Genomic DNA, 15,854 nt, shown 5'->3' on the forward strand with positions numbered 1-15,854 from the left:
TCAAATCATGATATCAATGAAGCGGTTAATAATTTGACTATGCTAATACTATCAGCTGCTTGGAAAGCCACCAAGCCTAATAAAACACATAATTCTAAAAATAATTACCTAATAGTATCTGATCAAATTCGCTGCCTAATAGTAGAAAAACGAAGAGCTAGAGCTAAATACCAAGTCACTAGGCTTCCATCTCATAAAACAGCTTATAATAAACTTGCTAACTCACCGAAAAAGGCTTTGGCCAAATATAAATCATATGAATTCGAACAAAAATTACACTCTATCTGTCGTTGATGGAAGTTTATGGAGGGAAATTAGACGATTACTTAAATATAAAACTGCTTCACCCCCATTGTTAAATGCTGACAACTCGCTCGCTGTATCAGATGCTGAAAAAGCAGAAGTATTCCAAGCCCAGCTTTCTAAAACTTTTTATCCGCATGAGGACATCCATATTCCGCAACATATTATTGATGTTGAAAATTATTTACATTCTACCTTACCAAGTGCTCGCCCAGAAAAATACTTTACACCTAACGAAGTTAAAAGTATGATCTCAAATTGTTCTCGCAAAATATTGCCAGGGTTTGATCTACTTACGGCTAATGTTGCTAATTGCTTACCGAACAAAGCCTTTATACTGCTTACTTATATCTACAATGCTATTTTGAGACTTTCATACTTCCCCACTCTTTGGAAGTTTTCGCAAATAATTAACCTCCTGACCTGGGAACATCTTATAGACCTATAAGTCTATTGCCATACTTCTCAAAAATTTGCGAAAGACTCTTTCTCAAACGTATTTATCCGCACATAAAAGCAAAAAATGTACTCCCGTTCTCAGAATTTGGCTTTAGAGCCAAACACAGCACTGTACACCAGGTCCATAGAGTAATTGATGCAATCTCTACCTCTTCAAAAATAAATGTTACTGCACTTGTGTATTTTTAGACATCTCCTAGGCATTAGACAAAGTATGGCATGAAGGTCTTCTGTTTAAACTTTGTAAATTTATTCCTCCTACACTATTCTTACTAATGGAGTCATATATTACAGACCGACATTTTCAAATACGTCAAGGTTCCTCCACCTCAAATATAGCCACAATTAGTGCAGGAGTACCCCAAGGAGGTGTACTTTCTCCTATCTTATTTAATATTTATGCTGCCGATCAACCTTCTACACAAAATACTATTGTTGCTGATTATGCTGACGATAAAGTCATATTGTCAGTACATAATGATCCACTAATTGCTTCAAGAAATTTACAATCCCACCTAAACCTACTCTCAGAATGGTATGCCAAATGGAAAATTAAATTAAACAACAACAAATCCATTCACACAACTTTCACCCTAAGACACGGACTTTGCCCTAACATAACTGTAAATAATTTACCTATCCCTGCTCTTGACACTGTTAAATACTTAGGACTAAACCTCGGTAAAAGACTAACATGGCAAAATCATATAAGAAAAAAAAGATTAGTACTTAATGCCCGCTCCCGCTCACTAAAAGTATTACTTTCAAAAAATAAATTCTCATCTTTAAAAACAAAACTTCAAATATACAAATCTCTTCTGAAATCCACATGGACGTATGCAATCCAACTATGGGGATCGGCAAAAAAATAAAATTTAAATAAAATTCAGACCTTCCAAAATATCACACTTCGTAAAATCACAAATGCCCCACCCTTAGTCTCTAACTTGACCCTCCATAAAGACCTAGGTATAAAAACAATAGAAGAAGAAGCTGCTATTTTCTATAAATGATTTTATAATAAATTAGAAAATCATGAAAATTCTCTAATAAAAGGCTTACATATCCCATCACTTCCTGGAAATCCCTGTCGCAGGCTGAAAAGAAAATGGTGTAGGGATCATCTAACTTAATCCTAATAAGTTAAAATTTCATAATAAACAAGCTAAGTGCTACTGATGGGTGGCTTCTTATTCACGTAACACCATAATGTTTGTTACCCTAATCTCACATATACTTATTGTGCTTAATTGTATAGATTGTATATTTCTTGTAAAAATAAAAAAAAAAAATTATAATAATATAATATTTGTGGTAATGGAAATAAAAATGCCCGGGGAAAAAAATCCCTCGACTATAATAGTACTCACTAAGTCACAACCACATGAAAATGATTGAACAAATATTTTTAAATGACAATTAGTGTAACTACCACATTATTAATATTTAATTACGAATATATACTTATATTATAGTATAGACTATAGGTATACTTATACTTTAATACTTATATCATTAAAAAAATTAAAAGCATGCAGGTATTAAAGAAATATTAAATCAAAAAACCAATCTATGTCTAAAATTTAAAATATATACCTTTTGAGTAAAATTTAACTTACTTTTATATTTATATTATAATTTTCAAACATTAACAATAATATTTTGTTTTGTATGAGTAATTCCGTAAAAGTTAAATCCCCAAAATAAAATATTACGTTTCCAAATTATATTTTGACGATAATGTAAATATTATTATTATTATTATTATTAGAAGTAGTTTTTACAAAATTAGTTAAGTATAAATACAATATTTAAAATATTATAAAATAAAAATAAAATTGTTTTGAATCATTTATACCTCAAATAATACAAAATAACTATCAAACAATAGTTAATAAACACCTATATTGTTTTAAAAGAACCATTAACATAATATGTTGTTTCAAATTGTGATATAAAACAAAATAATATTATTGTTAATTTTTGTAAATAATTTTTATAATATTTACATTTTTTTAATGTAAGTATACCAGATACCTAAATCATAAGTATATATTTGTTATTAAGTATTAATAATGTGGTAATTAAACTAATTAGCTTTTAAAAAATATTTTATCAATCAATTGCATGTGGTTGTGAGTAATATTGTAGTCCGGGGATTATTTTGCTTAGGGTCGGGGATTTTTTCCGGGATTCACTGTCTGTTCAGTGCATATACAGTAAAATTATGTATAATAATCTTACCAATTTACCGACATAAATTGTTTCCTTAAAGCAAATATAGGCATACAGCTAATGATATTTACCATATTTATCATACCTAGGCAATATAAAATTATAATAAACTTTTAATAAAAATTTAATTATAAAATTTTTTTTCAAAAAAAAAAAAAATAAGAAAAACAGTTAATTTTTTAAAGGTTTATTAATACTGTAGGAAACAATTGAATAATTTATTTTGGGAGGTTATACAAGTCCCCCAGCCATTCCTTAGTTGTGCTTATAAAATATTTCATATTACAAATAATCATATTATGTATATACAATAATACAATATACATCACAACAAGACATAATTATATGATATATATCTAATTATAAAAGCAGAGTAAGTGGGATCAGCCAGACGTGTCAGTTGTAATGCCAGGGCCCAAACATTTTTAAAGATTGTGTAATTAACTTTTAACCTAAGTCTTAACTAAGTTAACCAAAGATCAAACTAACTTTTTCATATTAATGACTTAATAACACAACTTAACTAGGTTAAAACAAAATCTTTAACTTGCTCAGCTTTGATTGAATGTAGTAAGACATCCCAGATTATTACCATACATTTCAAGTATATACAAAGAATTCAAATACAAAATTAGATTTTGTATATTTTTGTATATTTATTTGCGAGGAGGTTAATTAAAGTGTTAATTATAGCAGAATATTTTAATTATGTATGCAACAATAGTTGCAAATATTTGATTAAAATTATAGGTACACAATCAACGTATGTGTGAACATTTATATATATATATATTTCGGTGGTGGAGTGTGAGATTAAGCTACTCAAGCCCCCCCCCCCCCCCATAAATGTATTCCTACGGCGCTTGCCACTCACGCTCTCCAACCTTTGGATCATCGCCAGAGTTTGCTGGTGTTTTTGCTATTTACATTTTAATATGCTTTTTGTTTTAGGAAAAGATGAATCTGGTTGGAGCATGTACATCGACAAGCAGAGGTCTTGGTTCATGCACTGTCGTAGTCATGAGCAGAGGTGTGAGGGTGGCATCCAGGTGGGATCCACGGTCGGCATACTCCTTGACCTCAACAAACACCAATTGTCTTTCTTCGTCAACGATGAGCCACAAGTGAGGATTGACGGGTGGAAATTTGCTTGATTTTTCACTCTTTGTTAATATTGGATTCACTGAAATAGTTGTCTGTATCTTTATTTGTTTTTGTTTAGGGTCCGGTGGCTTTTAACGGTCTATATGGCGTCTTCTATCCAGCAGTCAGCGTTAACAGAGGTGTCGCTGTTACGTTGCATACAGCCCTCGATGCTCCCAGTGACATAGAAGACTGTTAGAACTTCCCTATTGTATCTTTTAAAGTAAAGCGTACATGCATAATAATATAATGGTTGTAATGTTATGTAGGTACTCGATTGATGAGGTTTTTTTTTTATTCATAAGAGTATTTTTTATTTAAAGTTTCTATCAAAAGTTATACGAGTCCAATATTTTATATTTGTATGTATGTGTGTATGTATAATCATTATGTTTTTTTTCTTCAATTTATCATTATCTCAAAAGTAAATTTAACTTGAACAGGGTGGGAAAGTTGTTTTTTAGATCACTACAATATACAATTTGTACACTGCGTATTTTTCCCTTCCAATTTGCTTAAAAAAAACTAATGTATATTTTTAGTTACTCAATAATATTATTGTGATTGTAATATTATGTTATTATGTACTTATACTGTTCGGCTGTTTAAATATTTATGGTGTGTTTTGGACATAATGAAAATTGGATAAGTAAACCAAACGATTATGATGATGACGCACCGTTATTGTGATTATTTAATTTTACTTTTGACTATATTATGCATTTTTGAGCCCTTAGTCTAGTTTATATATATATATTTTAACTAGTAGACATATCAACTAAATTTTGTTCTTTCTTTTGCATTCTATATTACCTACTAGTAGTTGTTTAAGTTATATAATAGCATAGCAGTTTATTTATAAAGTAAATATTGTATCTATTTTTTATTTTATTATTATTATGTACAACAGTTCATTATTCTATAGTCCATTCAAAGTATTGTTCAAAACCGCTCGGGTACTAAACAAAAAAAGAAACTAAACCCCGAAGCTGTTTGAGGTGTTTTTATATTATGTATTTTGAATGTCCTATACATGTTGTAGTGACCTAACTTAAATGAAATGTGTTAGGTTAAAATAGGTTTAGTTGTTTTTAATTTTATACATCTAGTCAAATAGATTAAGATTTCATATTATGATTTATCATAAAGACTGATGGATATGCGTGAAGAAACAAAAAAAAAGTAGAATACCAACGTCAGTGTTACAATTTTCAGTTCTAACGCATCTATAATAGAGGAGAATTAAATCTCATCTATGATAACTATCCAACCAACCAAGTTATTATTTTTAAATCTCATGTAGTCATCATTAGTGTCCATCATGATTGTTTCAGCTTTCTTTCTTGATTTCAATTGCTGAACAAGCAAAATAATATACTCTAGCGTTTAAGGTTTAACAACAATATTCTATCGTTGCATTTTATGTTGTCATTGGATAAACATTTTTTTTTAATATCCAAGTCCAACGTTAAGTGTTTAACATTGAAATTTATCTTATTGTGTATGTACCACAATTATTGAAGTTTTTTTTTTCAAAAATTCCAATTAATACTATTGAAAAAAAAAGTAGTAGTAAAAGAAACACACATATATGATATGTATTGTTGAATTGTGTCAATTAACTTTACTATAGAATCCATTAAATTCCTCTGATTGATAATCGGGTTATAATAGCTATAACTTTATACTCCTGTACTCGATTATATATTATGTACATTTATACACTATAGCGTTTTATGTCTGTACAATATATTTATATTATACATTTATACTTATACACATTTTATGTAAACAATATAATACTATTCATAATTATTAATTGTTATGTAATATGATTTATTTGTAAATTTGTAATACTTAACTTTTAAGTTTGGAAATGGAAAACAATAATAATTAATATTATTGTTTTTGATTCTTATACTCTACTATATTATAATATTGTATATTATACAGTAAAGACAGAATATATGGTACTTTGAATCATTATGTTTTAACTTTATGAATATTGTCCACTACTTTCCTTAAATAATTATTATAGAATGTAGACCATTCTCATTGTCCAGATATCAAGTTTGATGTGTAAGAAATGTGTTATGTACGCTTTTGTTTTTTTTTTTTTTGGTAAACCAATGACAGGCTTTTATTGTGTATTATATGATTTTTAAAAATTTTAAATGTAAATATGATCAGTTTGAAAAAACCTAGAAGAACTTCTCACGTTTTTTTGGTGAAAAAATCATGGTGATAAACAAAGCGTTACGCAAATTTGGTTTAAAAATAAAAGTATCTGTACCCAGCCCAAATATAAAAATTTAAAATGTACGTTAAATCAAAAAATTAACAATTTAGGAAAGCTCACTTATCAAGCGTGCTGAATATTCCCGGTTTCTAAATGTACCTATAATTTTAATACAACACCATAAATTATAATTTGATGTGCAAATTTTTAAAAAAAATTGGTACTCTTTACCTATATTTATTTTGGTACCTTATTTGTCGCTGTAGGTTGATTCCCGAGACCTACTTTATGTATTAGTTGATTTCCGGGTCATTATATGTCACGGTATACTGGTAATCTCATTACCAGATACCAATTTTTATAATGATGTGTTATACATTTTTACCAAATTACTAAATTTTTTAATAATATTTTTTTACCTACTAATTTTTTTCTCTTTTTTACTAATAATATTTTAACAAAAAATTGAATGATTTTTAAAATATGAAAAAACTAAAAAGAACAACATTTTTGAGAAACTTGTCAGTCAACCTCCTTGTGGTGTTTCTTGAGTTAGGTGAATAGACTGAATATTTGACTAAATATTGAAAATAATATATAATAACCAGGGAATCAACTCGTACATACCTCTTAATGATCCGGGAATCAACTCAACGGTATCAGTGCAGGTAACAGGTACACGAGAATCAACTCGTACGTAGCCTTATTTGTTAATATTCGCTAGTATGAATCTATAATATTATTAAATACCTATCAGTGGCGTATATAGGAATTGTTTTCGCTATGGGCCAATTTACCACTAATATAACCAACATAACCATAACTAGACATTTTTTAGGAAGCCCAGGGGGTCATAATTTGTAGCGGGATGTCCTGTCTTATTAATTATTATTATTATTATTACAAAAATTACCATATTATCACAGATGAGATTAAATAAAACAAATAAAATAAATTTTAGTTAATCTGTGGTAGTAGAGTAAGAATTACATGTAAACAAAGTAAGTTATTAATATAGGCTAGACCAATGCAATGAATATACTGAGACCATACAATTATTTGGCTATTGTAAATAAACTACAAGCGCAAGGAATTTCCGAATATGTTCAAATTATTTTGTAATTAAAAATTATAAATTGTTTAACTTTTATATCTATGAATTGCTAATTTAAAAGGATTTCCATAATTAGTCTATACTGTTACAAAAAAGTAACTATATATACATAAACACAGTTATTTTTTAACAGACATTTTAAGTTAAAAGTTAGACAAAATTACATATTTAACCTAGAATAACGGTTTTGTTGTTACTTAAAAATATTATTTGTGGGTACTTGAGACTTTTAAAGTAAATTGTTAGATTGTATACAGTATATACACAAAGACATTTTCAAATGTAATTTCTTTTGCAATAATTAATTTAACCTACTGTAGTACTAATGCCTAATACTTAATAGTAAAATAAATTCCTTTAATCACAATAATTTTATCAAATTTACTTAGTAATATTATAGGCTGACAGACCATCTTCACTCAGAAACGTTTTTCATATACCTACAATGATTACTGAATTCAAATTTGACAAATATATTACAGCAGTGACTCTCTAGATACCTAATGTACAGCAAAGTATTACCCACTTACCTCCTTTTTTTAATTTCAAAACTTTGAACCATGAACAAATTTTAAGTTTACTCTGCTATTACATAAGCATTTTAAAAGAAATATGCAAATGCTATAAAATCCTAACCATGAGAATCATAATTTGATATCCCCACAAATATTTTTGAATTACAACAAAATACCTAACTAAAATAGTTATTCTTTGTTGGAATATCCAATTATGTCAAAATGTCTATAAAAAAACTGGGACATTACAAAGTTAAGATATTTGGGTTTATTTAAGAACTATATTTATGGGGGACATTGTTCTACATTTTTAAGCCTAAGCTATAAAAATTAAAAATTGTATTAATTTTTAACTTGAAAATAACTTGAAAATCTTCGTGATGTTGGTAATGTCAACATTTGAACTTCATATTCTTATAAAATTAAATCCTGCCTATGTATTTTAAAATTATATACAGAACTACAACTCCTTACCTAGGTATGTGAGATCTTATAATACATTTAACTGAGCCACTATGTGTACATCAATACTTTTTAAAAAACTATAAAAAACAATATTCAATTTTAAATGCCTATAACTAGCTTAAAATAATTAAATATTTTGAAATTGGTGTAAGTAAATATATTTTTTAATTTTATCCAGTATGGAAAATGAGAATTCAATTTTCTCTCATAATTAATTTTTCAGGAACATTTAAAAAAAAAATCATTTGATGAGAAATTATATTCTGTTTTTATTGTTTTTAGCTTGGAAACGTACCAGTACCACATATTAAATTTGCATTCAATAATAGAACCAATTTTGTCATTCACAATATTTAAGTCGCTGAATTTCTATAAAAAGTTTGTTTTTACTTTTTCGGTGGACAATTCAGCTACAAGAAATAAACTATAAAATTATTGACAAAACAAGACCATTGCAAAACTCCTTGTTTTTAAAATGTTTTTTTTTTGTAATTTGAATTAATGTACCTAAGTCAATTGCTTATTTTAGATTTTATTATGTTGCCAAAATCTAATTGAACTTCTATTATACTAGAACATTTCCGGGAACACATTAGTTACCATGTTGTTGGTCATTCAAAAGAGCAAAAGTTACTCCTGATGGATATAATTATGTAGTAGTTGTTGAACGATGCACTGTTTGTAAATCACATTTCAAAGGAACTATAGCTGAAAGACCGTTGGAAAACTCCAGGTAATATTCTGTAATCAAAGAATAAATTTGCCTATTAATTTTATATTTTTAATGTTGGTAAATACTAAATATTGATAATTTTGAGTTACAGAGCAAAATATTTTTATCAATGTTTATAAAAAAAAAAACTTAAAACGACTATATTAAAAAATTTTAAAAACAAGTTAATGAATGTTCTTCCATTTAACAACTAATATATAAATTATATATTATGGATGTTGACGATATCAGCATAATAATTTACCTTGAATATAATTTTTTCATAATTATAATAAATGTATAATATTATTGGTACATTATTGATTAGTGATTACTAAACTAAACATGTTGGAATTTTTTTCAATTTTATTACAAATAAATCAATACTGAAATTATTCTTTAAAATTAGCTAAAAAGTATAAAGTATGAAGTAAAAATGATAATTTGTATTATAATATACATATATTATACTGTATACTTTTAAATATTTGTAGGTGATTATGAACCACCAATCTTATTATTATTCCTAGTGGAAATTCATTGAGGGCTTTGAAGTCCAGAAAGTTAGCATCTGAACGAAAACATGAAAATACTTAAACTTCCTTAGTTCTTATGCAAAAATAAAAAGATAACAAAAATGTTTTACATGATATTGGATATGTAAATATGTAAATATGTAATCCATTTTTTTGCATTACTGCTGTTCCGAACAAATTAATATTTACAGACAATATTACCACAGTCTGAATTATCCAAAATTAATCATAGATTTAGAAAGTAAGTAAAACCATTTAAGAAATTTAATTCTGAAAAAATGAATACTATATTTCTGTATGAAGATCTTGTTTATGACGAACTAAAAAAATATAGTTTTACTGCAACAAATATATTGAGCGTAAGGCATACAAACTTTACAAATTTAAAATTGGTTGATTGTGATTTGTGATGTACCTGTTCCAAAACAGACAGTTTTTGTGATCAAACTCTAACCCTTTTATCTGCCATTGTAAAAAGTTTTACTTGATACACTACGCTTCAAGATTATGTTGGAGCATGTGCAAGTCTACTCAATGGAGGTGTTGCATTACAATCTTATTGAGTCCCCAGATGCTTTGTATGAGTAGATATTCCACATTTTAGAAGTCAGCAAATGGATACCATTAAAATCTGTTGTACGAAGAGTTTGACAAGTCATTCTTTGTGTAATGGTAATTTTAATTAAAAGCCAGTCTCTGACAGAAATGCAATCAATTTTTTTTATTATTAACTAATTCTACAAAGTCTTCACAAATGAAACCAACAGTACTGATATCTATGGCTAAGACTAAAAACGCACCGTGTGAATAACATAGAAAAATCTTGATAAATTGTCTAAATACAAATTAAGTAGATACCTACATCTTATCTAGATAAATAAATAAATTTGTATCTAATTGGTACCTATCTAGTATTTAAATTACCTACGGAAATCTACATAAATAGGGGAACATGGGGCAAAGTGAGGACACTAATATCTGAAGACCTGTACCTAATTCACTTAAAAATCAACTTTTTCCTTTCAAATTTTGTTCACACAATCTGTAGGTTATGGTGATTGATAATAAATTTTTTATGAAAATTTGATTTTTTTTTTTCTATGTAAGTTTAAAAGGATGTTAAAAAAGTACAGTTTACGTATGGGGCAAAGTGGGGACATGCGAAAAAATTCCATATATTTTAATTAATTTTATAAACACAACAAATTATTCATAAAAATTGTTTATATACTTAAATGTATAGCTTAACTTGAAAGAAATAAAATTTTAAATTGTAACTTTTTAAATGTTATAAAACATAAAAATAATTTTAGGAACAAAGTTCACATTTGAACATAGTTTTTTAATCTTTTTCTTCAAACTCAGCACAAAGACAATGAAGCCTTTTTTTACATAATAGACACTGAATCTACCCATCAACGGAAGTTTTTCCTTTATTTTAAGAATATTTGGGTTGTTCCCACATTGCCCCAGGCAGGTATAGACCACTTTGCCCCAAATAATTAAATTTTTGTTATTAATAAAAAAAAAAATTATTAATAACAAACAGCAAAATAATTGAATATATAAGTAACAAATTATGCAATTCTATTATCAAGTAAATTATAATAGGCATATGTCCAGTTTTTCATTGATACTTTGCAAAAAATCGATAGTTTGATTCAAAACTTCTACAACACAATCTCAGATGACCAAGGAAGCCATAAATCTAATAATATTATACATTTTTTACATTCAATAAATAGATAATACGGCTATAACACGATCCCGAAAATTGACGGAATCGTGTTGATTTTAATAGCCATTGATATACATACACGATTCCGCATAATATTAAATGCAACGTTGACATTCCGAAAACAAAATATATAATATTATTGTAACATAATATCATATTATAACAAATCATTTAAAATTTTTTCTTTAATTTTATTTGGTTGGTTAGTTAAAAGTCCTAGTGCTTCCATCTAGCGGGTTACTTAATCAATTGTTCAATATTATAAAGTACATGATATTATGATGCTATAATGTATAAAATAATATTATTAATATTAAACAAAAATATCATTAAATATAAAAAATATAAATATATTATAGTTGTCACTTGTGAAATAGATATGTTATACTGTTATAGAAAGTTATCAAAATTAAAAAAAATTATTTGAAATATTATAGTTGTCACTTGTCAAATAGATATGTTATTCAAAGTTATCAACATTAAAAAAAATTATTTGAAATATTTAATATATATTATAGTATTTTAGTATTTTCATAAATCCCCACATTTTAATGTAATTACTTTGGCTTTTATCTTTAAAAAAAAAATATATTAATGGAAAATAGAATCCACTTTTTAACCCATGTATTGTAACTGCAAAAAATATTTAGGGCAATACTCTGCAAATGTACCATCACCGAATAATTCTGAGCAATTTTTTGTTAAAAATGAAATATTATAAGCCGTTGTTATACAAACAAATTTTTCATTTGGTGGAGCATGAATAAATTGCTGGTTTTTATACATAAAGGCATAAAGGTATTGTCTAATTGCAAATGTCTTAATTGTTCTAAAGCTTCATCTAATGATTTGGGTAGTGTGGGCATTTTTTTTCTTCGTTTGTCATACATAGCCTTTCTTATTGATGTAATATCTGGACATTTAATTGCTGAAGGGACTTGTTACAATGATGAACTTTTAACAATTGGTATTTGATAATGTGGATGTCATATGAAAAAAACCAGTTTTTGTATCAAATTAATGCTTATGAAATTTATCTATATATATCATCATAAGGAAACAATATTAACCATAAGCCCAAGTTACAATATAACGTCTAAAATGTAAACTAAAATCATGTTTTCCCAAAGTTTTATTTTCAAAAGCGAGCGCAAATCGAAAAATATACGAGTAACTTTTAACTTAGTTTTTTTAAAAATAACTTACTTAACGAGTTAAAAAAAATCGTTAACTTGCCCAGACCCTCAAAATGGTTTATAATTATCGGTTACAATAATATATATTTTGTTTTCGGAATGGCAACGTTGCATTTAATATTATGCGGAATCGTGCATGTATTTATGAAATTTGCGGAATCGTTCTCCACCGGATAATACAATGTCCCCACTTTGTCCCGGTACCCCACTTTACCCCATGTTCCCCTATCTAGATAAATCTCGTTGTGTGACGCACGTGTATTATTTTCAATAATCATTTACTAATTAGTTATTTTACATCAAATATAATATTACCACAACACTATATACCTAGGTGACTAACCTAACCTATAGCATGATGTAATTGAGTACAAAATAATAAAATTTGTTGGGCTGTTTCCCCGTTATAGTTTGAAGTGAAGCAATCCAAGTAATAACACACAGGAGAAACCGCCTAGAAAATAAGACATTTGAGATGTCCTACTATGTTGCAAGTCAACAAATTAAACAATCATGAATATCATCATAGTTTATTTGTTCAACAGCTAAAATATTGTTATTATTTATATTTGTATGAGTTGGTATGTTATTTTAATTATATAGTACACAGTATACACACTTATAAAATATCGGACTCTATGATTAATATATATCACAAATCCTACGTTTTCCGAAAGTAGATAGGTAGATTTAAAGGTAGGATAAACGGTCAAGTTTCAAAATTGACAAAATATCTATTGGATTATTTATTAGGTATCGTAAAAATATGATTAAAATTGATATTGTCATAATTGAAACCATTTAGGTATGACTAAAATTTAACATAATGTCATTACTCACTAGCTATAGTATGAAAATTGAAAACCATTCAAAACAGGGGCCATATAATTTTAGGTTTCTAAACATATGTTTAGGGACGGATCCATTATCCTCCAAAAATGAGATACCGTTTCTTCCAACGGTAATTTTTCACCAAAATAAAAAAGGTTGGATTCCATTTTCCACCGAATATTAAAATGTTTAGCTGATATTCTTATAAAGAATAACCAACTATAGTCCAGTCAAATTAGGAAAAAGATTGGAACTAATTCCTCGAAAGCTGAATTTTGGTACATAAACAATCCATAGCTCACTGATTGACATAAACTTAAAGTCCCCAGACATACCCCTTGTGGCCTTGTGCATAGCTCTCCGTCCCTTAAAAAAGGGGTGCGTACCCTCTTTTCAATTTTAAACTATAACCTGTTTAATTTTGGACTTATGGCTAAAAAGTATGGAACAAAAATTAAAGGCCATAAAATTGTCCATAGAAATATGTCACTTCGCATACTAAAATTGTCACGAAATTGCGGTAAATAAATTTTATTTTTTATTTTAGTTTTTAGCCAAAACTACTATTCGTACGTCAAAATGACCTATTTGAAAAATTTAAAACCTGATAATTCTACATAAGATTCCGATTTTTATTTTTTTTATATACATTTCCGTATTCTCAAATGTTTTGATATTTGAGGCGGTGCGCTTTAGTTATTACTTATTTGCGATACTAGAATATTTAATAGTCGAGTCAAATTAGATTAAAAATCGACAAAGATCGGAAAAAATTCGCCCCCGACTGAATTTTGATACACACTTAAAATGTACCTTCCCAATTAACATACTAAAAGTTCTGACGCCTAACACTTGTGCGTATCTCTCCACACCCCCCCCCCCCCCCCACCACAAAAAAAAAGAGGTGAAATTTACTCTACCAATATTTTTCTTATAACTCATTAACCGTTGAACTCACGACAAAAAAGTATAGGACTAAAATTAAAGACCGTGAAATTTACAATATGAATATAATATTTTAATCACTATTAATACCTTAATCTTTTAATGTGGTAATTTTAAGTAAACTTTTTTAAAACTGAATTTTTTTTTTAGTCAACATTTTTAGTTTTACACCAAAATTACCTATTAGAAAAATTATAGCCCTTTGTTTTCATTTTATAAAACCTACATATTACCACATTATATAGTTAATTCAAATCAAACAAATAAAACAAATCTATGTACCTATATATGAGAATGACTGTTTAAATCAAAATATATGTATAAATCTTTGTAAAAATAGTTAAAAACTGTAAATATTTAGGTATAGAAATATGTCATAATCTTAAATGGAATGACCACATAAAATGTTTAGCAAATAAATGAAGAAAACTTATGTATGATGCATTTAAAAATTTAACAGAAATCTTAGAACTTAAGAGAATTAGAGTAATGTATCAAGCATTAATAGAATCCATAATTAATTATGGTATTTCTATATGGGGAGGTACGTATGATACAACTTAAGATCTATTAAAAAAAAATACAAAACAAAATACTAAAAATTATCCTAAAAAAAGATTACACACAAAATATTTATACAATAACATGAATGTATACTATCAATAAAAAAAATATTTTATAAAGCGTCAGTAATTTACATAATTATAAATAACCTTACTTTTAAAACTAAACACGGACATAATACTAGACAAATATCCAATACTAAAGTACCATACTAGGCACAAAAAATTAACACAATACACATATTTATATATTGATCCAAACATTTACAATATACTACAATTAGAAATTAAATACAGCAACTCTTTTAAGATTCTTAAAAAAAAATTACACTTTAGCTATTACAAGAACAAAATATAGACAGAGTCATAACAAACGTATAGGATTACTGCATTATTTATCATATTAGTTGTACGACTTTGGTAATTATTGTTAATTTTAGTTTTATATTAACATATATAAAAGAGTAAATTCAACAAATTGAAAAAATCCAATAATTGCAAAAATTTGAACTTAAAAATTTTAGATTTTAATTCATACTAAAGTGAAACGCATTTAAGACTTACTTAGCAATACAATATATTGTAGCAGTAAGTACTGCAGTGGCGTAATTTCAGTTTTTGTTAGACTATAGGCAACCGCCAACCACTCACTGATTTGCCAACTCAACATTTTTTCACACTGATTCAAATAGCATAGTACCATACTCCATACTGTCATAGTGATAAAAGGGACGGAGGGGTAAATTGTAAATATTCGGGTATTTGAACGTCACACACCAGATTTCGAAGTATTTAGAATTCCAGATTTAGAATACAAAATATAACTTTATATAGTGAAAAACAACTAATAATGGAAATGA

General features: G+C 27.4%; 1 protein-coding gene across 2 annotated transcripts in view; it reads left to right on the forward strand.

Moving 5' to 3' along the window:
• LOC132944513 (E3 ubiquitin-protein ligase TRIM9) overlaps positions 1–6,154 on the forward strand; it is an 87,106-nt gene extending 80,952 nt beyond the window's left edge. Inside the window, exons 9-10 of one of the 2 annotated variants that reach the window (XM_061013896.1) lie at positions 3,949–4,121; positions 4,220–6,154. In XM_061013896.1, coding sequence (XP_060869879.1) covers positions 3,949–4,121; positions 4,220–4,339 — 293 coding nt within the window. In that variant the 3' untranslated portion in view covers positions 4,340–6,154. The remainder of the gene's footprint in view (positions 1–3,948; positions 4,122–4,219) is intronic. The other variant, XM_061013897.1, reaches the window with a different exon arrangement.
• The last annotated feature ends 9,700 nt before the right edge of the window (positions 6,155–15,854 follow it).

This window comes from Metopolophium dirhodum, chromosome 5 (assembly GCF_019925205.1).
Source record: "Metopolophium dirhodum isolate CAU chromosome 5, ASM1992520v1, whole genome shotgun sequence".
NCBI classification, from domain to species: Eukaryota; Metazoa; Arthropoda; class Insecta; order Hemiptera; family Aphididae; genus Metopolophium; species Metopolophium dirhodum.